General features: G+C 41.9%; 1 protein-coding gene across 1 annotated transcript; it reads left to right on the forward strand.

Moving 5' to 3' along the window:
* On the forward strand, window positions 1-27,131 carry SAMHD1 (SAM and HD domain containing deoxynucleoside triphosphate triphosphohydrolase 1). Its single transcript, XM_035122888.2, has 16 exons — window positions 1-331; window positions 3,565-3,631; window positions 5,611-5,680; window positions 8,191-8,351; window positions 10,871-10,986; window positions 11,395-11,465; window positions 12,850-13,005; window positions 14,239-14,339; window positions 18,562-18,670; window positions 19,523-19,614; window positions 20,065-20,180; window positions 22,521-22,660; window positions 24,263-24,358; window positions 24,466-24,570; window positions 24,846-24,983; window positions 25,624-27,131. The coding sequence occupies exons 1-16, from the start codon at window positions 124-126 to the stop codon at window positions 25,750-25,752; spliced, it is 1,875 nt and encodes a 624-aa protein (XP_034978779.1). The 5' UTR covers window positions 1-123; the 3' UTR covers window positions 25,753-27,131.
* The last annotated feature ends 14 nt before the right edge of the window (window positions 27,132-27,145 follow it).

Below are 27,145 nucleotides of genomic sequence, written 5' to 3' on the forward strand. Positions count from 1 at the left end.
ACTCCCGGCCCTGGCGGGAGGCGTCTAGCAGCTATATGTTAAGGCAAGGACGGGTGGTTGCTCAGTCTCTCGTCTCTCCCGAGCAGGCTGCCGCGCGGTGTCCCTGCCTCGAAGCCGAGGACGATGTCGAGCGGTAACGGGGAAGGAAGTTTCAAGCGGCCCCGGTCCGCCAGCCCGGGCGACGGCTTCCACACGCCGGAGAAGCGCGTCTCCGTCTGCGCCGCCTCGGATCCCCGCGGGATTCACCCGCGGGACTGGGACATCGAGCAGGTGTGCGGTTTCCTGCGAAGCGAGGGCTTCAAAGACCCGGAGCTGCTGCGCTGCTTCCGAGGTAAGGGGGGGGGCGGGACGAGCGGGGCCGGAGAGCCACTTCGCCTGCGCAGCCTCGTTGCGCCGGGAATTTCAACCTCGGCGGACCTTAAAGGGGGCGCCCGGCTGAGGCGACGTTGCTGCTGCTGCCGTTTCCTCCCTTGAGCGGTTCCCGCTTCCTGACCCCGTGAGGAGAGGAGGTTATGAAGTGGATTGCAGAGCAGCGCATAACGGGCTCCGGCGCCTGAGGGCGGGGTTGGCTAGTCGTGGCTGCTGGTTCTAGAAAACCTCTAGGAATATAGGAATGATCTCTGAACTTTCCTCGCAGGTCGAGAAGAGTGTGTGTGTCTGTGTCTGCCCTAGGGGGATTTGCTCTCCCGGTGCCCCAGAGATTCGTGTTGGCGTAAGTTCCCAGAGGGGAACGGCTATTCGTTCTGAGGAGTGAGACTCAGGATGGCTTGTTCTGAAGTCTATGGCCATAGGGCTACATTATTATTTTTTTTTATTTATTTATTTATTTATTTATTTATTTATTTATTTATTTATTTATTTATTTATTTATTTGCCTCCCTATATACAGGGGTCTCGGGGCGGTTCACAGAATAAAATCAAGATTTAAAACCACAAAATACGTAATAAAAACAAAAACGACAACCCAATAACCCCCCAACACACACACACACCCCACATTTTAAAAGGGCTGTGTCTTAAGAGTCATTTGCAGCACAGTCTACTCAGGAGTAAGGTCTATTGAGCTCAGTGGGATTCACTCCCAGATAAGTGCTTTAGGGTTGCTGCCTTAAATCCTTTTAACTTGGGTTGTATTTATTTTATATGCCGCCCTTCCGCTCAAAGGAGGAGCACTTCTTTCTCAAACAAGCCTTTTAGTTAAACCCCTTGCAAGCCACTCCAGTCTCACTCACATAACTCTACTCTGGCCTTTTGTCTTTCCAACAAGGAGGTAGGCCCACCTGTTTGCCCTCTGGCACAGAGCTACTGCTCTGCTTTGTTCCCTTAATGACCCATCTTTAACTGCCCATTGGCAGTACAGGATCATTTGTGCATTAACCAGCATTGATATGTTCTGTCTCTACTTGTAATGTTCTCAAAGAATAAGGAAATAACACCAGAGGCACATATTCTAGTGGGGAAAACATATATGCATCAAGTATGTATCAGAGAATCGCCAAAGCATGTGCCATCAGGATGCAACATCATAAAGCTAGAAGTCAGGTCATTCGTTTATTCAGATCTAAAAATCCCCCACATTACTTTTCATGCATGCACTTTTGGGTTGGGGCAATTTGGCTAAAATGTTTTTAACAGTTCTAACTTTGGTTCCTCTGTTTTCTTTTTGTCAGGTTGATGTTGGTGAAATGTTTAGTTGGGGTTGGTAGTTATTTTAATTTGGGTATAATTAAACTGTTAATTGTTATGTTATTAGGTTAATTAGGTTAGTTACCTTATGCCCAGTGCAAAATATTTCAGGTTGCACCAAAGCATACTTGCAGAAAAGAAATACTGGTGACTTCTTCATGTGAAAGTATGAATGAATACTGGCTTATTCCTGCATTGCAGGCAGTTGGACTAGATGACCCTCAGAGTTCCTTCCAACTGTACAATTCTATGATTTGATGATGGTGGTGATTTATTATATTATATCCTGCACCAAATGAGTACTAATTGGAACTCATGGGTCTCCTGTGAAGCAGAAGTCAGAAATAAAGAAGAGTGTTATAGTTCTTAAATAAAAAACTAAAATAAATTTAGATTATATTAGTTACAGATCAAAGCAGCCACTTTAGCTACTGTTACCTAGTAGTGGTTGCAGAACTCCCCCCACCATTTGTCTAAGGAGGGAAGCATGTCCTCCAACAAGTAATACCAAATATGGCTTCTATTGATTATATGATTCTGTAACATATTAGATATAACTGTAGGGTCATCTAGTCCAACTCCCTGCAATGCAGGAATCTTAACTAAAGCATCCATGACAGATGGCCATCCAACCTCTGCTTAAAAACCTCCCATGAAGGGAGTTGTAGTAATACCACTCTCTGCTATTTTTAACCAGTCCCTCTCTAGACAGCACAGGAACTAGGAAAAACAGATGAGAGTAATATAGTTTTCCAAAAAAACACAAGTCAGAAGGTAGATCCGCCACCACTTCCTTGTTCACCGGGCAGCCTTAGAGCAGGGTTCAAGGAAGAAACACACACACACACACTTTTACCAGGTTACACGGCCCTACCTGATGCAGGCAGAAATTCGACAGGTAGGGTCAGTAGGCATCTGAAAGGTTAGGCACTGGTTCAGGTTCTCAGGCAAAAGGCATAAACAAGAAACAAGATTCTTTTCAGAATTTATTAAAACAACTAACTTAAAATCATACTTACAAAAATCTTTGCAAACGAAAATGCGAAAAGCCATAACAAAAGAGCAAAGGCAAAACAAAAGAGCAAAGTTACCGGTAGGAGCAAGGCCAAAGCTAAGAGCAATTAACATCTGAATCTCCCAAACCTTTATCCCTGGGAGCCACTCGAGAGACAGGTTAGGGACCAATCAACTAGTAGGTTTAATTATGAATTTACCAATAGCAGGGTGATGGCATATATCTCATGATTGTCAGAGACTAGCACAGCTGAAACTCTGTTTATACTCAGGGTCCTTGAGGCCGGAACACTCCTTAAATTCCCATGCCTCTTTTTGACACATACCACGTCTGTGAATTATGAATGGCTTGATAACCTCCTGGGTTCCTTTTAAAGTCCAATCCACATCCTATCTCACAGCTGTAACAGTTCTCACTTTGCCATGTAAATCAGATAACCATCTCATCCTGCTTTGGAAGTTAGGAGGCAATTTAGCTCACACAGAGAGGTGCAAAAGAATTCATCTTAAAGGAGCCAGATGCCCCTTTCTCAGAGTGCTAAGCTTCCACTTGTCCCACAATGCCACATTTCTACCGGAACCAATGTTTGGACATACGGAGGTTCTCAGTCTGATGCACAGTGGGCTGCAGCTGGATAGGGAAAACAGGAAAATTCAATGGTGCTACATTCTAAGCTGTCTTTCCACTCATGTAAGACATCTCTGGTCCAAGAATTCAGAATAACATATTTTCTTAGTGTTCCTTATTTTTCTAGTGATTTTCATTTGTCATCTGCCCAGATAATTTAAAATTATCAAGAATTTCAGAAACATAAATGTTAAGAGTAACGAAATAAGCTAACTGTTGTCTCCTTAATTCCTCAGAAAAAAATATTGCTGGTTCATCTTTCCTTTACCTCACTGAATCAGAACTTGAAGAAATGAGAATTAGGTAAGGGAAACTTAAATCTATTGATGTTTGAATTTGGCTGCAATCCTATATGTACTTCCCTGAGAGTAAGTCCCATTGAATTAGTGGGACATGCTTCTGAATAGCCACACATAGGATTGGACTGCTTGTGTTTCTAAGTCCTAAATGAATCATTGCTGTATTTAGTGCCTACCTTGAGCTTTGTACATTTGCTAAAGAAATATAGATTAGTGACCCTGATCTTTTATCAGCAGAGGAGGAGTGAAACTGCCTCGATTTCAACAGTGGTTCACATTAAACTGCAGTTCTGTTGTAACAAAGATTTAATGTGACATGCAAACCAAGCCAGTATATAAAGCATTTTCATGAAATCAGGAATCAGAAACAGGACTTGAACTTGCCATATTGTGTTACATAATTATTGCAACATTAGTCATCATAACAATGGAGGTTACTTTTCTTCTCTGCAATCTCACAGCTGGCAGATTTAGCACTAAAATATATTGCTGTTTAAAAAGTGAGATAAGTACAGTGGTATCTCTAGTTAAGAACTTAATTCGTTCCACAGGTCCATTCTTAACCTAAAACTATGCTTAACCTGAACCACCACTTTAGCTAATAAGGCCTCCTGCTGCCGCTGCGCCACATGAGCATGATTTCTGTTCTCATCCTGAAGCAAAGTTCTTAACCTGAGGTACTATTTCTGGGTTAGTGGAGTTTGTAACCTGAGGCATTTGTAACCTGAAGTACCACTGTACCCGAGGTACTACTGTAATTATTTTTGAATGTTGGATAGAAAAGGGAACTTGACAGATGTCACGGAAACTGTATTAAAAGAATACCTTTAATATTACCATAACACCTCTATTCATACACAATTTATGAAAAAACACCTTTTGACACAGAGGGCTTCTAGAATATTATGCAGTTTTTGGTAATCAAACATATTTGTTGTTTATGATGCAGAAATGCACCCCTTCCAGACAAATTCATGGCACTGCATAACATGCTAAGGCAAACCTTGGTTTAGTGAGATGGCACAGGCTTCCAGAGAGCTTCTTATGGCCACTTTTCTCCTTCAAAGTTATTTTTGCTGCCATGCTGTAGTAAGTCAAAATTTTGCTTAGCATGTAATCCAGACCAGGGCTCATGGTTAACCTCTCTGCTCCCTAACTACCCTGTTTCCCCTATTTTAAGACGTAGTCATAAAATAAGCTATAGCAGGATTTTTAAGCATTCAAGGAATATAAGCCATACCCCAAAAATAAGACATAGTGATAGGCGCAGCAGCAGTGCTGGCCGCGGCAGGAGGAGGAGGAAAAATAAGACACCCCCTGAAAATAAGACATAGTGTTTGTTTGTTTTGAGGGAAAATAAATATAATACGGTGTCTTATTTTCGGAGAAACACTGATTGCTGGTAGTTAGTTAGGTGAGAGGTTAACCATGAGCCCTGGATTGGATTACATGCTAAGCCAAATCTTTGCTTAGGTCATTGTGGTACAACAGCAAAAAGGACTGGGAAGGAGTAAAGCAACTGTGAGGTCATTGGCAGGAGCCTGCATGTTTGCACAGTCTCATTAAGCAAGGTTTGCCTTTGCATGTTGTTTAAATGAGCTTTCCTAGACAAAACCATCATCAAATTAATGAAGCAAATATAAGTTGGTGGCTGTGTGCAGAAACAGATGCACAAATGATGGAGCATGAAAATGGTGCATAGTCTTCTTCTTTTGTACCACATTAACAAATATTGGGTACAGCTTATAGCTTGGAGAAAGTATGTTTTAAAACCACTACAGTTTGACATCTGAAATTGGAAATTGACATCATGGAATTGGTAGAGTTTAAGAGTATTAGGTTCCAGATCTTTTGAAGATCTTTTACTGAAAACTTTAAAAAATGCTTGCACTGAACAGTAGCAATTAACTTAATGTTAGCATCCACTACATTATTTAATAAAATATGGAACAGTCAACTTAACTTATACTTGATAACTTTCAGGCCTGGAGTGAGACAGAACCTTCTGAATTGTCTGAGCAAACTGGGACAAAGACATGTTGACATAATGAAGGTGAGAGAAGTATTTGCATTAATCTGAAAGCAATGTTAGTCTATTTTTGAAGGTGGTATTGAACCATCTGTTTTTCTTGAGCCATGATGGCAGCTGAAAGACCATGAAAATTGCTAGAATAAAGGTAGCTTAAAATAGAAGTTTGTAATAAAAACTCAGTACATATCAAATTTAAAACTCTAAATCTGAAATATTTGTCTTCCTTGCTTTTCTTCCTCCAAACTGGTCAGGCAAGAGTAGTAATAAGGTAACACTAAAAGGTGTGGCAGCAAGAAAATGATAGCTAATAGAGGATTAAAAAGACAGGTGAATGAACGCTTTGTGAACCATTCTTTAAAGATGGCCTTAGCTGCAGCATCTTACATTGTACAAAAAGTATACATGAGTTCAAATGTTTTTCAAATAAGAAATAAGTATCGGATAGATATTACAGAAAGGGTGCTGGAGATAATCCTGGAGGATGCTTTGTAAGCAAATTAGGGTATTTCTTATTTTGTGGTCACCAGTGAAAACCAAAATTAATTTTACTAGAATATTAGAGTGCTATCCAGCTACTGAGACAAGTATCTGATAATATTAGTAATATAAGTTTAATGATTCCTTGAATAATGCCAAGCTCAGCTGCCAAACAATATTTGCTGGTGATCATTCTTGCTTCAGGTTTAGATCAGGCTGCAACTTAAGTCTGATCCATTTATCCAATAATAATATCTATAACTTCCATGTTGTATTTGAACAAAATATGCTACAATTAAAATATGTGACAAACAGCATGAATTAGAGCGGGGATGTCCAACAGGTCGATCCCTGCTGGCCCCCTTCCGGCCCCGCCCCCTCGCCCTGCCCCACTCTCCATTGTTTGAGGGGGGTAGACAGTGTTTACAAACGGAGGCTATTTCCCCCCCCCCAGCAATCCTTCATTGAATTAATGTTTCTCCTTGACCCCCCAAAAACGTAAATCGTTGTGCCCCCCTCCCTAAAACAACTTTGACCTAAACCCCAATAAAATGGGGCTTTCCCCCTACTCATCTACTCATTCTGTGATTAGATCGCAGTCTCTTGGAAGTTGGGTGCCCCTGAATTACAGTGGTACCTCGGTTTATGAACACAATTGGTTCCGGAAGTCTTTCATAAACTGAAGCGAACTTTCCCATTGAAAGTAATGGAAAGTGAATTAATCTGTTCCAGACGGTCCTCGGAGTACTTAAACTGAAGCGTTCATAAACTGAAGCAAACTTTCCCATTGAAAATAATGGAAAGTGGATTAATCCGTTCCAGACGGGTCCGCGGAGTACTCAACCTGAAGCGTACTTAACCCAAAGCATTGGTGTAATTAGTTCGGGAAGTCTGTTCATAAACTGAAGCGTTCATAAACTGAAGCGAACTTTCCCACTGAAAGTAATGGAAAGTGAATTAATCCGTTCCAGATGGGTCTGCGGCGTTCGTAAACCAAAAATTCTTAAACCAAGGTATTCATAAACCAAGGTTCCACTGTAGAGTAAAATTTAGTGTGTTTTTGTTGCATTTAATTAGAATGCAACAAAACAGTATGAATTTTACTTCACTGCATATTTGAAGGCAATATCTTATTGTTAGAGTTCAGGATAATAAATAGCAGTATGGCATTGTCAATCAATTGATTTGAGGGGGGGGACATGTTTTGCTTGATCAGAAATTGTTTTTGTTTTTTGGTTATAGCTTAGCTCAAAGAACAAATGTATGATTTTTTTCTGAAATAAATTATCTGAATCTGGACAAACTTCTCATCACATTTCATGTTCTCAACATCCTTTTTTTTTAAAATGGATGTGCTACTTGTCAGTCAGTTAAGGAATTAAAACCTTTTGTTTTATGGCAGTCATATTGGTGGCATCTGTCTGTCTCAAGAGACAGTGGATTGTGCCTCCAGGGGTGAAGTCAAATGGCTGTGTTAGCAGCAACAAAGTGACCTCTCCAGGATGCAACCATTGACAGTGTATATGGAGGTCCTTGGATGCCCAGATGACAAGATCCCACTCTTAGCCTCATTAATGTGGTCCAAAGGAAAGCAGAGCAATACATTTGGCACCAGCTTGGCTGCAGGAGTTGTCAGAAGGAGACTTAGAAGGCACCATCCAACTGTCTTAGGGGCTCCACTCTGGATTTGAGTAGGGTTTACTCCTTAGTCTTTTCTTCTCCCAGAGATATACCTCAAGGCAGTGGAGGATTGGGATCGGTTTTCCTTCTCCTACATAGACTACCTTCCCAGGTTGATGAGGTCCATCTGCCCCTCACTTCCTTCTACAGCATGTGCAGAATCCATCTTCTAGGCTGTTGGACCTATTGGTCTTGTCCACTAAATCTGCTGGAACTCATCTTGGCATACAGGGGCAGCCATATATGCTTTTCGTTATCTAGTGATTGTCCTAACTTTTGAGCACAGCAAAAGCAAGTGAAAGCTAAAGCGTTTTCTTCTTCTGCTTTTCATATATCATCTGCAATAGCTTTACATTTTGTTTTACATCTTCCAGGTATTTAATGACCCGATTCATGGTCACATTGAAATGCATCCTCTTCTTGTTCGGATCATTGACACACCTCAATTTCAGCGTCTAAGATACATCAAACAATTGGGTGGCACTTACTATGTTTTCCCAGGAGCATCGCACAACCGTTTTGAGCATTCCCTTGGGTAAGGCACAAGTTCTTTTTGCAGATCTCTTGTTTTTCTTGAACTGGTATAAACCACCACTCAGGTTACTGCAGACTGGCTGTGCCTCTGAACATAAGTAACTGCAGTTTCATTGAATTCTATAGTAACCTATCGTAAAACAAAAGCACTGCTACTTGTAACAGGGAGTCCTTGGAGCACCCCACAATCGCCTAACTTTGACTCTCTTAGGTTCAGGTCAGGGTCACAAGCAAGAGAGTTCAAAGCAGGACATAGAAGCAAAATAGCAGCCAATAAGCCTGATGTTTATAGTTGCAATAAACTACTACAACCAGAAGCCCCGATCAGCAGGTTACATCAGTATTTCAAAGGTTCTCATAATACATCTTGGAATGCATCACAAAGATAGATACCGTATTTTTCGGGCCATAACACGCACTTTCCCCCTCCTAAAACAGAAGGGGGAAAGTCGCTGCATGTTATGGAGCGAAGGCACGGTTGGCAGCGGATCCCTCGAGCGGAGGGATACGTCTGCCAACAGAGCCATAGCTCTCAGCCATAGGGGAGCAAGGAGCAACCCGAAATCGGGCTTTCTCCGCTCCCTCCGTGGGCCCTGCCAGCGGCAGAAGGTTGGGGGGGATGACAAGCAGCCTGAAATCGGGCTTTCTCCTCTCTCTTCAGGGCCCCCCGCCAGCTGCAGAAGGTGCGGGGGCGAGAAGCAGCCCGAAATCGCAGCAGCCCGAAATCGCGGCAAACAAGAGGGAAGGGGTACCAGGTCGCTCAGCTGCTTTAACAAGAGAGAGAGAGATCTCTCTCTCTTCCGGGCCCCCCGCCAGCTGCAGAAGGTGCGGGGGCGAGAAGCAGCCTGAAATCGCGGCAAACAAGAGGGAAGGGGTACCAGGTCCCTCAGCTGCTTTAAAGAGAGAGAGAGAGATCTCAAAAGATCGCGCTGATTGGGGCATTGGGGAAGCGCAGCTCAGCTGTGTGTGTGTGTGTGAGAGAGAGAGAGATCTCAAAACATTGTGATTGAGATGATTATCTGTCTGACACTTTTGGGGCAGAATATCACCAGTCGTGACTGCTTGGGAAGGCCCTGCAGACTCAGGGATTATGGTGGGCTCTCTCACCCTTCCCCTTATACTGTACCTTACTTCCCTGGATCCTAAAAGCCATTGGAACTGAGAATATTGATACAAGAAGTGATTTCTTACGAATTTCTAAAGTTTTCCCATTAAGCTAGTACATAGATACATTTATCAGTGAATTGCTACATTTGGTATTGACACTTTCCCTGTTTTCCTTTGTTGGAGACCTGTTGTTCAGCCGTGAGTCACAGGCTCCTGAGCTGAGCTTCCCTTGCAGATGCAATACCTTTGCCGATATGTTGCTGTTCTCTCTTGACACTAGGGGATTTGGTTTGACAGGTGAAAGGCAGGGAAATGTGTGTGAGTGAATGGTTTGGTAATGTGCAGCGGAGACTCTTTGTCTCTGCCTCATTGTGTGTGTGGTGGGGAGGTCTCTCACCCCCCCTTCCAATTTCCCGGTAACATACTTAACTTCCATTAAAGGAGATTAACATCTAACTTATCTTTAAAAGTTAGCAGTGCCCTTCATCTCATATGCTGGTGTGTTCAATATTTGGTTTCATGGGGATGTAGGCTCACCAAACCCAAACTCAACTAAGTAAGCAGATTTTCTGACACTGAGTTTTCCCACTAAAACTCATGGATGAAAAGAAATGCTATTTGCTTTGACAGTAGGGCTGTGTTCTTTCTTTCTTTCTTTCTTTCTTTCTTTCCTTCCTTCTTTCTTTCTTTCTTTCCTAAGATTGCACTTTGTTGGTGGAGAGGCCTGCTGATGTGGAATGCTTCCTTCCTGTCCTAAGTGACTGTAACCTTAAAAAAAACATTTTAAGGCAGTATTGTATGAAATTTGCAGGCATAGTAAGAGAGGAAGTTTAGTTGCATTTCCTCCCCTAGTTTATTTTAAGCAATTTCAGCCGAAGTGATGTTTTCCCCCCAGTCTTAGCACTAAGCATCACAGCAGTGAAATCAGAGATAGACCACAGCCTTTTAAGAGTACAAAGCAAAGGCTGCCTTTTAACTTCTACAGATCCTTCTCTGCAGAGTAAAAAAGCAGCATTTATGGTCATTCTACCCTAGTGCTGGGAATGCAGATTTGTATGTGTGCACATTTATATATGCATGTTTGTGTGTGAGTGTATGCTTGAGTTTTGGACTGCATGTGTGAGAGAATGAAAATGTGTGCTATGTCCTGTATGTCAAGTGAATGTGGGTGTTTGTGGGTAGTATGTGTGCATAAATTGGTCAAAGCTATTACGGTACTAGCATGTGGACCTTGGAGATGTGGCTGACCAGCAATGTGGTCTTTGGACTAACCTTGCTCTATAGGTTTGCAGTTCATGAGCTGAGTAAGTTTAGTGGTATTTCACAATATATAATGTGGGACAAGTTTTTATTTTATTTATAACCCTAAGATTCAAGAACTGGAGAACTGAACCTTTTGCCTTCTTGCAACAGGGTCGGCTATCTAGCAGGCCGTTTGATCCGGGCACTGCAGAAGCGACAACCAGAGTTGGACATCAATCAAAGGGATATTTTGTGCGTCCAGATCGCTGGTCTTTGTCATGATTTGGGTAAGTCATTTCCCAAATATCTTAATGAAGCGGTTGATGCACGCTAGGTAAATAAAAGTACTATTCCATTCTAAAATATTTAGATAGGAACTGGGTTTGGGGCAGGTGATTTTAACTGTGAAGTATTGGTTTTAAATTTTAAATTTCTAAACCAAGGGCAAGATTAATCTAACCAGCCCTGTCAGTGGAAGCCCTGCTCAAGGTCTTCCTCTTGTGCAACAGACCTGTCCCCCCCCCCCCGGTATCTCCCCACCCCACAAAAAAGGTATTGGCTCTGGGGGAATTTGGAGAACCTCCAGAACAGTGCATGAGGGAGGAGACATCATTTTGTCTGGCTAGCTGTGTGTGCACCTGTCCATACACACAAACATTTGCCACACATATGAACTGCATAATTCTTACTTTCAGGTCATGGACCATTTTCACACATGTATGATGCAAGATTCATCCCTCGTGTTTGTTCAGGAACTTCATGGAAGGTGGGTATTCAACCAGTTATTACTACTTTCTTTTTTAAAGGGAATGCTGCCTTGCCTATGTTAACCACATTTAACAATTACATGTATGGTGTTATTGTCAAAGTACCCAGACATTTCCTGAAATTTTTGTGTTTTTTTAAAGTTACCATATTGGTGAAATATAGTCACTAACATTCCTACTGTTTATTTACCACTCTCTTCTGCCTTATTCAGACCCCACTTGGAGCACTGTGTCCAGTTCTGGGGGTTGAGGGATTTGGGTATGTTTAGCCTGGAGAAGAGGAGACTGAGAAATAGTATGATAGCCATCTTCAATTAACTGAATGGCTGTCACATGGGACATGGAGCAAGCTTGATTTCTGTTGCTTTAGTGAGTAGGACCTGAACCGTTTGATTCAAAATACAAAAATTCTTTCCAGTAGCACCTTAGACACCAACTAAGTTTGTCATTGATATGAGCTTTCGTGTGTATGCACCTGGAGAAGTGTGCATGCACATGAAAGCTCATACCAATGACAAATTTAGTTGGTCTCTAAGGTGCTACTGGAAGGAATTTTTTTATTTGGTTTCGACTATGGCAGACCAACACGGCTACCATTTGATTCAAATTACAAGAAAGAAGATTCTGACTAAACATGGAATGGATTCACTCAGAAAGTGGTGAAGTTCATTGGGTTGGATGACCATATGTCAGGGATTGTTTACCTGCTTTGCAAGGGGTTGGACTAGATGACCCTTGGGCTCCCTTCAACCTTACAATTCTATGAATTTTCTCAGTCCTTTCTTCTCACAGAGATTATGTTCCATTAATCTTTCTAGGGTCTTCTTTCAGTGGTTTCACTGCTTCATTTGCTGTTCTAAGTACCTTTCTATTTTCAGCCATCTTGGGTTATTGAACATCCCATTGCTTATCAGGAATTACGGTAGTGATTTCAGCAGCTGAACTGGAGAAAGAATGTGAAACTAGGAAACAACTCTTCTCCTACCCCTGCTGGTATTTGTTTGCTATTGCAGCAGTGGGAGATCCAGAATTATGCTTCAATGAGGGAACCTGGTTTAAAGAAACTCTGGCTAGTTTAACAAGCTAGTTAAATTTGCTTTTTGTGGCACTTTAAATATTTTGTTTTAAACCAGGATCCCTGGATAAACTCTGACATTAAGCTGGGATTTTGTAGAAGTGAAACTGAACTCCGTTCAAACCACCCTCCTGTGAGCGGAGTAGGAGCACATACACACAATGCTTGGCTTCAGGCTCATCCACCTGACATTAAACTATGGCGTAGCATTACATGCAAATTGTCTTAATGTTTTTGCATTCAGTTATGATGACATGTTCTGGCAGTATATGCTTTGATAATAATAATTAAAACTTCCTTTTTTGTAGCATGAAGATGCTTCTGTTAAGATGTTTGAACATTTGATTGCTTCCAATGATCTAAACCCAGTCCTGGAGTATTATGGTCTCAAGCTGGATGAAGATATAGACTTTATCAAAGAGCAGATAGCAGGACCCATTAAGACTGAAAGTAACAGTAGTTCAGTAAGTCTTGTTCTCCATCATACTTCTGCTTTGTATATACTGTGCAATTTAATGGAATCTGCTTAATAGCATTATCTTTTCTGAAGGAAAATTGACACGTGTTGCATGTGGTAGGTTCATTACTTTTTGTGGACCATTGGTTGTTAAGCTTTTTATAGCTCTTGAAGGGGGCCATAGTTCAGCAGCAAAGCATATGCTTTGTGTACGGAAGGTTCCACTCTGTTCTAGCATTTCCAGTTAAAAAATGCAAGGCAGCAGAGCTAGTTAATGTTTCTGCATGAGGCTTTGGAGAATCGCTATGAGTTAGGGTAGATCTGCGCTAGATCAAAGAATGATCTGAGCTGCTTCATACTTCATGCAATTCTATGCATGTCTATGCAGATATAAGTATTGCTGAGTAAGCTTGCAAAAGATAGGTGCATCTAATGATTCCCTTCCTTTTGGATGAAGGGAATATTTGCAAGTGACACAATAATAGGTCACCCTGCAATTTATCCTGGAGAGCAGCAGAAGGTGCTTCATTTCCTTATCCTGATATTTGCAGAAAAGTGAATCTTTATTCAATAAATATTTTTCTGTGAACAACTTTTAAAGAGTTGTACATTCACAAAGTGATGTACAAGTATAAAAATGGCAGCCACCAAAACAATGCAAAATATGTTTAAAACAACGAAACTTTATAATCATCTTTAAAAGCCACCACAATAGCAAGCACACTAATAAATCAAATACTGTAGTAATACTGCTTTTTGGAACCCTAGTTCAAATTAACTGTTAAAAGTGACTGAGGGAAAAATGGGTTTCCAGTGTTGGCTTCAAACTATAAAGCTGGAGCCTGCCTAATACCACATGGAATTGAATTTCCTAAATGTGCTGTTGTGGCCACCAATGTCCTGTTCCTTGTGCTTGCCAGTCTGATTCAAACCAGTTGTCCAGGAAAGAGTCATACTACTTAGACCCAAATCAGACAATTGACCAATAAGATTACAGTTCAGGAGAACCAATAGGGCTGTGCGCTAGGCAAGGTTGTTTCCATCACAAAACTAGGCTGTGACTACTAGCGCCACCACTTTTTATCCCTTATTATTAAAATATTGGCAGTTATCAGTTAATCTGTTCCACCATGTGTAAAGAGTTCTTAGAACCCTACTTCCATGCCAGTTTGGTGCTCAGAGTAGATTGCTTTATTGTAATGTATTGTTTACTTTTGGGTATTTCCACCCCTTTCTCCAGTGGCCTTACCGTGGGCGACCTGAAGAAAAAGGCTTTCTTTATGAGATAGTGGCCAACAAAACAAGTGGCATCGATGTTGATAAATGGGATTATTTTGCCAGGTATGGGCCTTGCTCATTTTAAAGCATTTGGAATATTTCTGTTCTAGATAAACAATACTGGGAATATTTTACCTATAGACAAACCAATTAATGGAAGATCTTAATGGTTCAACTTAAATGGGATATCTATCTATCCTTTGTTCTGGTTACAGGTAGGTAGCCATGTTGGTCTGAGTCGAAGTAAAATAAAAAAATTCCTTCAGTAGCACCTTAAAGACCAACTAAGTTTTTATTTTGGTATGAGCTTTCGTGTGCATGCACACTTCTTCAGATACCTATTTTGGTATGAGCTTTCGTGTGCATGCACACTTCTGCATGCACACGAAAGCTCATACAGTGGTGCCTCGCTAGACGAATGCCCTGTAAGACGAATTTTCCGCTATACGAATAGGTTTTGCAATCGGAGGTTGCCTCGCAAGACGATGAGTTTTTTTATGGCCACTGCTTCATCTTGCGAAGTGTGGCCATAAAAACCTCCGATTGCAAAACCTAGCGAAAGGGGCATTTGTCTAGCAAAGGGGAACGAGCTGCAGCACAGGAAGAAGGCAAAGGAAGATCAGCTGAGAAGCGCTGACAGCTGTCACCGCCTCTCAGCTGATCTTCCTTTGCCTTGTTCCGGCGCTGCAGTTCGTTCCCCTTTGTGTTCCGCTGGTCTCTGCCGGTGAGGGGCAACCAGCAGAGACCAGCGGAACACAAAGGGCTGTAGCGCGGGAAGAAGGGGGGGAGAAGTGGAGGAACTGATCTGTTCCCCCACTACTACTCCCACCACCACGCCATGGACACCAGGGAACATCGGACGGGGCTTCGGAGAAACGCTGCGCCTCTCTGAAGCCCCGTCCGATGTCGGCTTTGTGCCAGGCGGCAGTGGGAGAAGCGGAGGAGCCGCTTCTCCGCGCCGCCTGGCACACAGCTGCTTCCCTTGGCAGCCGCTGTCTGGCTTCAGGCAGCGGCTGCTGAGGCAAGCCGGCTTTGTGCCGGGCAACGGCGGGAGAAGCGGCTCCTCTGCTTCTCCCGCAGCAGCCTGGCACACAGCTGCTTCCCTCGGCAGCTGCCGTCTGAAGCCAGGCGGCGGCTGTCGAGGGAAGCTAAACCGGCTTTGTGCCAGGCGGCGGGAGAAGCAGAGGAGCCCCTTCTCCTGCCGCCGCCCGGCACAAAGCCGGCGGGGTAGGGGGGGGGAAGTGAAGGATCTTTCTTCCATTTTCCCCCATCCCGCCTGTCGCCCAGAGGGGATCGTAGGGGCCTTGAGAAGCTCTTACGATCCCTTTTGTGTGACAGGCGGGATGGGGGGAAATGGAAGAAAGATCCTTCACTTCCCCCCCCATCCCGCCTGTCACACAGAGGGGATCGTAGGGGCCTTGAGAAGCTCTTACGATCCCCTCTGTGTGACAGGCGGGATGGGGGGGAAGTGAAGGATCTTTCTTCCATTTCCCCCCATCCCGCCTGTCGCCCAGAGGGGATCGTAGGGGCCTTGAGAAGCTCTTACGATCCCCTCTGTGTGACAGGCGGGATGGGGGGAAATGGAAGAAAGATCCTTCACTTCCCCCCCCCCCCATCCCGCCTGTCGCCCAGAGGGGATCGTAGAGGCCTTGAGAAGCTCCTACGATCCCCTCTGTGTGACAGGCGGGATGGGGGGAAGTGGAAGAAAGATCCTCCACTTCCCCCCCCCCCATCCCGCCTGTCACACAGAGGGGATCGTAGGACTCGGAGGATCTTTCCCGTCACCTGGAGCAGAAGCGCACCGGTGCGGGGACGTTTTCGCCGGCTGCCGAAAGTCCCACTTTCCCCTCACCCAGCCCGACACAACGCAGATCAGAGGAGGCTTCTCCTCCGATCCGCGCTGTGTCTGGTGGGGGGGGGGGAGCTGTCTGTGGCAGGCGGAGAGGAAGGAAGGAAGAGAAAGGGCTGCTTTCTCTTCCTTACAGAGCCCGCATCTGACGGGTGTTCCGAAGCCCTGTCAAATGCCGGCTCTGTCGGGGGAGGCAGTGGCACACACCTCTCTTGGCTCGGGGGAGGCAGGCAGGCAAGAGAACAAGCGCCTGCCTGCCTTCCCCAAGCCAAGAGAGTAAGTACCGCTGCCGCCGCCAGGCCCCAGGAGCCCATAGGAACGCATTAATTGACTTTTAATGCGTTCCTATGGGAAACGGTGCCTCGCTACACGAAATTTTCGTAGGACGAATTGAGTCCTGGAACGAATTAATTTCGTCTAGCGAGGCACCACTGTACCAAAATAAAAACTTAGTTGGTCTTTAAGGTGCAACTGAAGGAATTTTTTTATTATCTATCCTTAAAAACTCTTTATCTTTAAATACTATATAGTATCATACTATATAAACCATATGCTTGTTGGCTAACCCTGTATTTTGTTATGTTGAAAACTAATAAAAAATACTTGAAATAATATATCTAAGTGAGAGAGCCCTGTATACAGTATGAGCAGGATATAGACTATGAATGAGGAACCTGTGGCACTCCAGATGTTGTACTCAAATTCCCATTAACCTCAGCCGGGATGGCCAATAGTTGGGGATGGTTCAGCAACATCTGGAGGGCCCAGGTCCCCCACCTCTCATTTAGAGAGATACCTAGCCCAGGTATTTCTCCGTGTACATGTACTCCATGTACTTTATATGATTTTATTCTATGGTCTTGTGTTGTTGTAAGCCGCTGTGATATATTTTTATGATGCAGGGCATATGAATACTTTTTATAAATACCGTATATACCTGAGTATAAGCCGACCCGAATATAAGCCAAGGCACCTAATTTTACCTCAAAAAACTGGGAAAACATGTTGACTCGATAAGCCGAGGGTGGGAAATGAAGCAGCTACTTGTAAATTTCAAAAATAAAATTAGAATGCACCTACCGATTGCAGCCTACAATACTGGACTCCAGCAACCATTTCCTTTTTGTATTTTTGTATAGGTATACAGACTACAACTGTTTCTGGATGGGGATAGCTCAGGCATCCCCAAACTTCGGCCCTCCAGATGTTTTGGACTACAATTCCCATCTTTTCCGACCACTGGTCCTGTTAGCAAGGGATCATGGGAGTTGTAGGCCAAAACATCTGGAGGGCTGCAGTTTGTGGATGCCTGGGATAGCTTTTTCCGAGGAGGCAATTGCAACATAGCAACCACTCTCTGGAATACTCTGCTTTGGGTAATACATGAAGTGGAGATGGTAATGGCCCTTGAACAACATTTCAATACATATTGCCTAAGTTTTCCTGGACTCTGTCTGACTCATGGTTTTTAATTTGTAAACTTGCTCAGTTTTATTTGTGAAATACAGCTGTGTTCTGTTTTTATCACATGTTTGTATTTTTGTTGTTTTTATAGAAACCACTTGGAGATTTTCAATATCTTAAGCAGTTTAAATAACATTTAGCAATATTTTTCAAACTAAACAGTGTCCCATTTCATACATCACATTAAACCAGGCATCCCCGAACTGCGGCCCTCCAGATGTTTTGGCCTACAACTCCCATGATCCCTAGCTAAGAGGACCAGTGGTCGGAAAAGATGGGAATTGTAGTCCAAAACATCTGGAGGGCCGAAGTTTGGGGATCCCATGGTCAGGGATGGTGGGAATTGTAGTCCAAAACATCTGGAGGGCCTGAATTAAACCAAACCATGGCTGAGTGTGGGGGTTCCGAGGGAGGAGATGGCAGCTACTTCGCTCTTCTCTAGTTCTGCTGCTATGCTGAGCTAGGCCATGGCTTGGCTTAGTGTGTCATGCAGGCATGTGTTTTAGCTTTCTCCAGTGAGCTGTGACTTTGTTCTCTGGTTTAAGGCTCTTGGTTTTTCCAGGAGAGTTCTGAGCCAAACTATGGCTTAGTGCAGCAGAACAGCCAGGGAGGAGCAAAGCAGCCGCAGGTTCATGCTAAACCATAATTCGTCTGAAGATAATTGAAATTTCTATTATGGAAGCGTGTCTGGAGATTATATATCTATATTTTGGGAATGTGAAAAAAATAGAATCCTTTGGCAACTGATTTTTAAATTATTGTTACATTGATCAAATTGTTGGATATAGAGTTTCAAAGAATCCCCTGAGAGTCATTTTACATTATTTAAAGGTGAGGTCCCCAGTGGAGGCATTTTCCTGATCCCTCCCCCTAATTTTAATAGGTCCCCCCCATTTTCCTTGGGCCGTGAACCCCCCCCCCCATGTGTAATTGAATGACCTTACCTCCTGCCTGTTTCTGGAATATATTTAGGGATTGTCACCATCTTGGAATCCAGAACAACTTTGATTACGTACGCTTCATTAAATTTGCTCGTGTCTGTGAATTTGAGAAAAAGAAGCATATTTGTACCCGTGACAAGGTAAGCTTTCTTGAGGAAAGTAGAGGATGCCAACTAAAATAGTGTTGGCAGCTTGAAAAACTCTCCATCAATTTTTTCATTCTATTTCGTTCTTCTATCCCCCTCCCCTTTTCAGAGAGGGACACACTGTCTCATTTTGCTGTCACCCAGTGTTGAGAGGCAAATTAACCTGAAAGCTAATGTTTACACAAAGCCACCCAGTGAGCTTTATGTCTGTGGGTCTTATTAGTCCAGATGGAGATAAACTTGCAGTCTGCTAGGTAAAGGTAAAGGGACCCCTGACCGTTAGGTCCACTTGTGGACGACACTGGGGTTGTGGCACTCATCTCGCTTTACTAGCCATGGGAGCCGGCGGCCAGAATTGGCAGATTAAGGCTGCAGTTGTATTCACTCACACCAGGCTACCGGGCTCATTAAATTTGGTGCAATTTACTTCTAAGGTTACGCACATAGGGTTGCACTTCTGAAGGCGCTTGATACCAGATAGTAAATGCTTTTTCTTAAAAAAAAAAGTATTTTCAGGCTATCTTCTATTTCTGTAAAATTGCCCTTGAATTTCTGCTACCCAATCTCAGGCATTAATATAAGCATTTATGGGAGAGACTGTCTCGTGTATTCCTGACCATTAAGGGAAAGGAGCAAAAATTTGCTGCCAGCAAGTTTTAGTTATTTATAATATATACCACTATTCATAAAGAATATCACAGTGGTTTACAACAGTCATACATAAAACAAAAACAAAACATTTTATGAAGGAGGTGGTTAGTACCTGTCCTGAAAGTTTCATAAGTCTTGGAACTGTGGTTTTAATATAAAAGATGAATAAAATACTGTTTTTATCTTGGACTTTAGGAGGTTGGAAATTTGTATGACATGTTCCACACACGGAATTGTCTGCACCGAAGAGCCTACCAACATAAAATTAGCAACATCATTGAAACTATGTAAGTAAGTGCATGTTGATAGGCGCTAGACAGGGCAGTAACCAAAGAAATCCTAGTCAGTCTTACATTAGTTGATTGATTACATTTGTATGAGCTTGCATATGAATTCATTTTAATAATATATGACTGAAGGAGGAATGCTTCTTCTACAATGGTGCTTACCAGCTACAAATATTTTTAAAAGAAGTGTTGCCTGATTTATTTAGGGGTATGCTTTAATTCAAGCAATTTGAATTTAATTAATTTTTAAAAATTAATTCAAAGTGGATTTTGTTGACTAGAAAAACAGTTCTGTGGTTTGATTTTTACCACCTTTGGTGTTTTTGTATTACTCTTTTTTAGACGTCTTAATTTGGAAAATTATTTCCAAAGCCATTGTGAAATCCTTGATTTGGAGTTAATATTGAAGTTATGGATTCTTCCTCATTTGTGTTGCATGTTTCATATCAGGATTACAGATGCCTTTTTGAAAGCTAACCCATTTATCCGCATAAAGGGCTCTGGAGGGAAAATGTACAATATCGCTACAGCACGAGAAGACATGGAAGCCTACACTAAGCTAACAGGTATGGGCTTATTGGACTGACATCTAAATTCTAATTGCATCAATTTAGGAAGTATTTCTGTCAGGGTACCATTTTCTTATGGCTCTTAAATGAAACATTGTACATTGCATTATGTAAATAAGTTATATATTCTGCTGTATGCATATGAAGGAAGTGAGGTGTTTCTATCATTAGGTTTGAAGAAGTAATTATAAGAAACAGATTTGTTCCCCTTCTTAACATCTCTCCAGAAAACTTGGATTCTGTATTGCAAACTTACAGCATTTCTCTCCCTATTTATAAATTGCACATCCTGTGTGTAGAAGATGAGTATAAAGGATTGCTAAAGGAGGTCCCTACAGATAGTACAGGCCTCTGATGCATGCCAAAAAACCTCTATGTATGTTTATAAGATTACAGTCGTGCCCCCATGTCTCTCCCCAAAATGGGTAGGGATCAAGGACTGAGCTTGTGCACAAGAGAAAGCAAGCACATAGAAGTGAGCTCTCACTTTCCGGAGTTGGGACTTATGCTGAAGGGAAGCATGTGGCAGAACTATCAAGGGGGAGGCCTATGGCCACACATTTTCCAAACTTCCCCTTCTCCCAGTTTTAAAATTATTTAAAGGGTGATTCATGAAAGAGAAAAATAATTTTTTCCCCTCTCTTTCCCTGCCTCTCTTTTTACCCCTCCGTAAGCCATAAAGGAGCTTATCAGCTTCGTTTAATTTGAATAGGTTGATATATAACCACTTATGCAAAATCTCTTTTTGATCGTATTGCTCCTGTAAAAATCTTGGTAGGATGAGTGTGTATTGGATGGTGTTGATTCAGAACTGAAACCAAAATGTCTTGTTCAGTACTCCTGTTGTATTGGGCTAGAGCGTCCAGGGCTTAGCCAGGAGCAGTGAGAATCTTGGAGCCAATGTGACTGAGTAGAAGTGAAAGATTTGTTACACAAATTGGCAGAGGAGGAGGAGGAGGAAGGCAGGACAAAAGGGAAAGCATGGAGGAAGGGAAAGGAAGCTATGAGGGATGTATAGATTTCTGGTTACTAGCGCTGAGCCCAGGTTTTTGGTGGTTCTTGGACAAGATGCCCTCCATGTACCCCTCTCCCTCAGTGGGTATGCCCCTTCACTGCCATTGATGGCAGTGCTCCTCTGCCTCATCATTGTTAGCTGCCTACCGTACTTGCTGGCCAGAGGAACCCAATGAGCAAGCAGGCCATGGCAGTTACTAGGTACTACTCTTTCTCCCCACCATTGTAGTAGTAGTAGTAGTAGTAATAATAATAATTATTATTATTATTACTATTAATATTTTATTTATATCCCGCCCATCTGGCTGGGTTTCCCCTGCCACTCTGGGCGGCTCCCAACAGAGGACTAAAAACAGAATAAAACGCCAAACATTAAAAACTTCCCTAAACAGGGCTGCCTTCTGATGCCTTCTAAAAGTCATATAGTTGTTTATTTCCTTGACATCTGATGGGAGGGCATTCCACAGGGTGGGCACCACTACTGAGAAGGCCCTCTGCCTGGTTCCCTGTAACCTCACTTCTTGCAAGGAGGGAACCTCCTCCACTTTGGAGCAAGAAACAGATGGACAAGCAGGAGATTATTGTCAGGGAAGCAGGCGGTGTCCTTGAGAGGTGCCCAGTTTTGCCAACCCTTACACTGGACCTGCCAGTTTTCACAGAGCCTTAAGAAATGCTTGTTTGAAAGTCAAGCCTTTTGTCCTTGACCCCTTCTCACCATCCTAATCCCAGTTGTGTGGGAATGGAAGTGTTAGTCAGGAGCTTCTAGTTGTGTTCTTTTTTACTGCTGCTTTTTTACAATGCTGTGCTGCATTGTATAGGAAGGTTTTCAGCTCAAAAAACAGACTCTTCTTGTTATGACTATGTTAGGGCTGCTTTCCTTTCTCTGTGCTCTTTTGGTTTATGAGTGGATGTTTTGATGTGTTTTTTTCAATGTTATTTCCTGATTTGGTTTCATTTTATGCACATTTTACCATAAGCTACTTTGAGGTTCTTGAGCTTTGATTTGTTTGAGGATATAATTATTTTTTCAAAAATGTTACCTTCAGGTGCCTTTCGTTTACTGCCAAAGCAGTTAAAGAAGAGGCCTACAGAACTATATCTTAACCCTGTTAGATATAGCAGAATCTTGGTTTTTTTCCATCTGACTGTTGAATTGAATATGGTCTTGTGAGTTTCGTTTTGCAGATATGTAAAAGATAATTTCCAGCTGACTATAATTATAGTAGCCTTAAAAACATTTCTTAAATTCTGACACATAATACATGTTTCAATTATGCAAAAGAAAAGCTGGCTTTAATGACTTGATTTGTTTAATACTGGCAGATGAGATTTTCTTAAGGATTCTTCATTCTGATGAGCCAGAGCTGAAAGAAGCACGGGAAATTTTATGTAAAATAGAGCGGCGTGACCTGTATAAGTACCTGGGACAGACTCAGCCCCCAGAGGGCACAGAAATTTCGAAGGTGGGCACAGTTTCTCAAGTTACATTGGTTAGTTCACTCTGCTAACTTGTTAAGTGTGATCATAGAGTAATGTACTGGTTGGTTTTTTCAGTACCAATTTGCTTACCTCTGGCTTCTATCTCTTTACATAAAAAATTTAAAAATTGTCCAGTAGCACCTTTGAGACCAACTAAGTTTGTTCTGGGTATAAACTTTTGTGTGCATGCACACTTCTTCAGATACACTGAAACAGAAGTCATCAGGCCCTTATCACCAGTGGGAGGGTGGGGTGGGGTTTTTCTCAGAAGGGTAGTAGGAGATGGGTGATTGACTCAATGGGTATGGTAAACCTGTTGACTGTTAACCTGCAATTAGTCCTATAGGAAAAATCAAGGGATAGTATGCAGATGACCAAATATAGTTTTAACATATGTAATGAGACAATCCAATATCTCAGGGGTGGCCAACTCCCAAGAGACTGCAGAGTTAAAAACTGGCAGTGATCTACCCCCTTTTTGGGGGTTCAGGTCAAAGTTGTTGAGCTTTTTTTAGGAAGGAAAGCCCTCTTCTTTAGGGTTAATTGCCTTTCTGGGCAATAAAATGAGTGGTAACCACCACTCTTCCTTTCATCTCCAGGCCACCTTTGTCTCAAAATGCACAGGCTAGCAACTTTTTATCTTCCTCCATATATCCTCAACATTCCCTCCGAAGAGTAGACATAGGATTGTATTTGCAGACTGGAAACAGGCATGCTCTTTTAACTTCGGAAACACACTGCACAACAGAGCAATCAATATAAAGGCCACAGACAGGCGCCTTCTTCAGTAAAGCTCATATAGGTGTGTTGGGGTGCCAGAAGTGGTCTTCATGGATGCTAGGTTGGTAACACCTGGATTAAGAATTAAGTACAAGAGCTTCAATAGTTACTAGGTTTTTACAATAGTTTGCATCAACTTGTTGGATAACAACGACAATAGTAATAAATTCTTACCTGTGCTCCGTTCATCTGACTGGGTTCCCCAGCTACTTTGGCTTTCAACATAATAAGCATGGCAAAACACTGAACATTTCTCAACAATAATAAAATGTTATAACCTTCTTTCCTTTCTCTCTAATGGATAACTAATTTTGCCTTAGTCTGACTGAAGAGAAGCTGTGACAGCATTAAAAGTTGTCACTACTGATTGTCATAGTATGGTGATATCAAATACCGGTACCTTATTTGTCACATTGTACAGTGCATGAGAGAGAAAATTATTTTGAAAATTAATCATAGAATCAGAGTTGGAAGAGACCACCAGGGCCATCCAGTCCAACCCCCTGCCAAGCAGGAAACACCATCAAAGCATTCTTGACATATGGCTGTCAAGCCTCTGCTTAAAGACCACCAAAGAAGGAGACTCCACCACACTCCTTGGTAGCAAATTCCACTGCCGAACAGCTCTTACTGTCAGGAAGTTCTTCCTAATGTTTAGGTGGAATCTTCTTTCTTGAAGTTTGAATCCATTGCTCCGTGTCCGCTTCTCTGGAGCAGCAGAAAGGGTCTGGTTCATCAGTTTCTGAGTGTGATTCAAATCCAGTGATTCAAATACACAAAAAAGTAAAAGGTTTTATACCTTGCAGGAACGGTGTAGTAAGATGGCCGAAGAAATTGCCAAGTCCAAGCCCATTACATTACATAAAAAGGCTGGATTAAAGCCTGAAGACTTCATTGTTGATGTAAGAATAATCTCTTTAAATGTTCATTTTAAATGTTTTTGATTTCTTAACATATGTGCCTACAATGCACTTTAGTACATTTTTATTTTTGACTTGCCTCTGTGAAGGTTATCAACATGGATTATGGAATGAAAAAGAAGAACCCTGTCAATAACGTTCCTTTCTATTGCAAGTCTGACCTCAATAAGGCGTTCAGAATTTCTAAAGAACAAGTAAGTAAGGTTGGGGGGGGGGAGTTTCTGCCTGTTTTATTACGATAGCTTTTTAAAGAATATCTGAATACATGTGAAAATGACTACAAAATTGCGTGGCAATAGGAGCAGCAGAGTTCTAATATCACCTGCTATGCAAGTGCTCACTGAATGCAAGTGGTTTTAAGGTAAAATTCCCCTGTGCAAACAGGGTGGTGCTGAGAAATTTGTTGAAGCTTTTTCTGACAAGGTGATAAAATTAAGTGTATGTGACTTCTTTTTCCTTCTGTCTTAAGGTTTCAAAGCTTCTACCGGAAAAATTTCAAGAGCAGCAAATCAGGGTTTATTGTAAGGCAGCAGCTGAAGAAACTATCAGTGATGCTAGAAAATATTTTGTTCAGTGGTGTATAGACAACAATTTCACTAAACCACAGGTAAGAAAGGTTTAACATTTAGAAGGTGCATCTCAATGTAGAATTGTAGAGTTGTAAGGGACCATGAGTATCATCTAGTCCAATGCAGTAATATGCAGCTATTCCATATGGGGATTGATCCTTCAACTTTGGCGTTCTCAGCACCACACTCTAACCAACTGAGATCTACCTCATTTGCAGTATTCCTTTTGTTTATCACCTGTTCATTCTTCCATAGTCTCCTTTATCACCAACCCATTATTACTTTTGAACACAAGGGACTTGAGAATTCTAAAAATCTCAGAAATCTTGTTGGAGGACAATCTAGCCTTTATGGTTTACATTCTAAAACAACTGTAATACTACCACTAACTAGAAGTTTTGTATCTGTTATGTTTATTAATTTCCTTGCAAATGATGAATACATAAAATTTGTTGAGAGGGGACTACCACAAATAAATAGGGTACAGCATGAGCCACCATTACCCTTTGCTGACAGTGGGAAAGAAGGGCAGCGCAAGAATGTTTTTCTTGTAATATCATGGGTTAAAAGGCTCCAATGAGTGTCTTGCTCCACTTGCCAAGAAGATGACAGAATGTATTGACAGTTAACTTCCAGTGCACAACTGAACTTCTTTTCTTCATTTTGATTCTTTGATAGGATGGTGATATTGTTGCCCCTGAACTTACACCAATGAAACCAGACTGGAATGTAGTCAAAGATGATGAAAAGCATGATTCAATGAAAAACAGTTCTCCAAAGCCCAGAAAGTCACTTTTTAAAGACTAGGAAAACTTTAATTTCTGTTGATTGATTCCGGTTTGTACAACAAAGTTGTGTTACAAAAACATGGAAATGTGGAAAGAAAAGCAGTAGTGGAAAAATGTCAGTCTTAGCTCAGACAAGTTAAAATTCCATTTGTTGTAGATTTCACATGGACATTTTGATGACTGGCAATGTCCTTATTTTGTTAATTTAAATGTGTGCAGGTAAAGAAAGGTCTACTTTCAAAAGCAGGTTGCATCCAATGTTAGTCCTACTCAGAATAGAACAAAATTAATGGGCATGGCTAGTATAGCTCCATTAATTTCAGTGTGTTTTCTCTGAATACAACTTAGTTGGATAAAGCTCAAAAACCGCCTTTCTATTTCAAAACTTATTTCATTTTCTTAAGATAAGCACAATAGTATAATTTCTCTTCTATGATAAATGTTATATACGAAACCTATTGTGGGAAAAGGGGACAAGCCTATGCCATTTGCCTTCTTCTGTTTATGATAAAAGTGGTTATCCTACTGTTTTTTTAGCTACCATTCCCTCAAATCATGATACGTAGTCAGAATATGTTCATTTAGAGCTAAACATGCCTTGGCACAATCAAGGATATACTATTTTATAAAGTTACTTTTTTTAACTTCAATGCTTACCTTTTTAATAATCCAACAAAATACTCACAGTAGCAAAACAACCAACTATTGAATATATTCTAGCCATTGAGCACTAGATAGAAAAGAAATGAGCTGGTTTCTATAGAGAGGCAAACAGCTGTTAAGAATCAGAAGCAAATTTAAGACTAGGGAGTTTTGCTTGTTATATTTCAAACCGACTTGAATGTATTTTTAATCTCTCATATTTTCACAGATATGTTGTCTTTGTATGGAAAAGTATATATTGTTCCTTAATATATATATTTTTGGAAACACAGTTCTATGATGTGGCATATTATGCTGACAGAAAATGGGTTTGTGTGTGAGAAGTGTGCTGTTGAATGTGAGAACAGAGAGTTTCTGAAACTTCACTTAACAAAGCTAAGGCTCAGAAGAAATGTATACACCATTTAAGAACTATGGATTGGGACAGAGAGATGTCCTTCTGCAAAGAGAATGGCTCCTCATCGCAGAAGCGACTACAGCAAAGGTACCTACTGTAGGAAGCTGGAAAGCCACTTTCACCATCAACACCCTGGTGTTTCTTTCTGTACTGAGCAGATTTACAGGGCTAATGCAGGGGGGAGTTGAAACCCGCTCTCTTCACCAGCAGGATAGTTCTGCTCAAAGGAATGTTGGATCCATGCCACTGTTTAAAACAGGCATCCCCAAACTTCGGCCCTCCAGATGTTTTGGACTACAATTCCCATCATCCCTGACCACTGATCCTGTTAGCTAGGGATCATGGGAGTTGT

Source organism: Zootoca vivipara, chromosome 7 (assembly GCF_963506605.1).
Source record: "Zootoca vivipara chromosome 7, rZooViv1.1, whole genome shotgun sequence".
In the NCBI taxonomy this organism is placed as follows: Eukaryota; Metazoa; Chordata; class Lepidosauria; order Squamata; family Lacertidae; genus Zootoca; species Zootoca vivipara.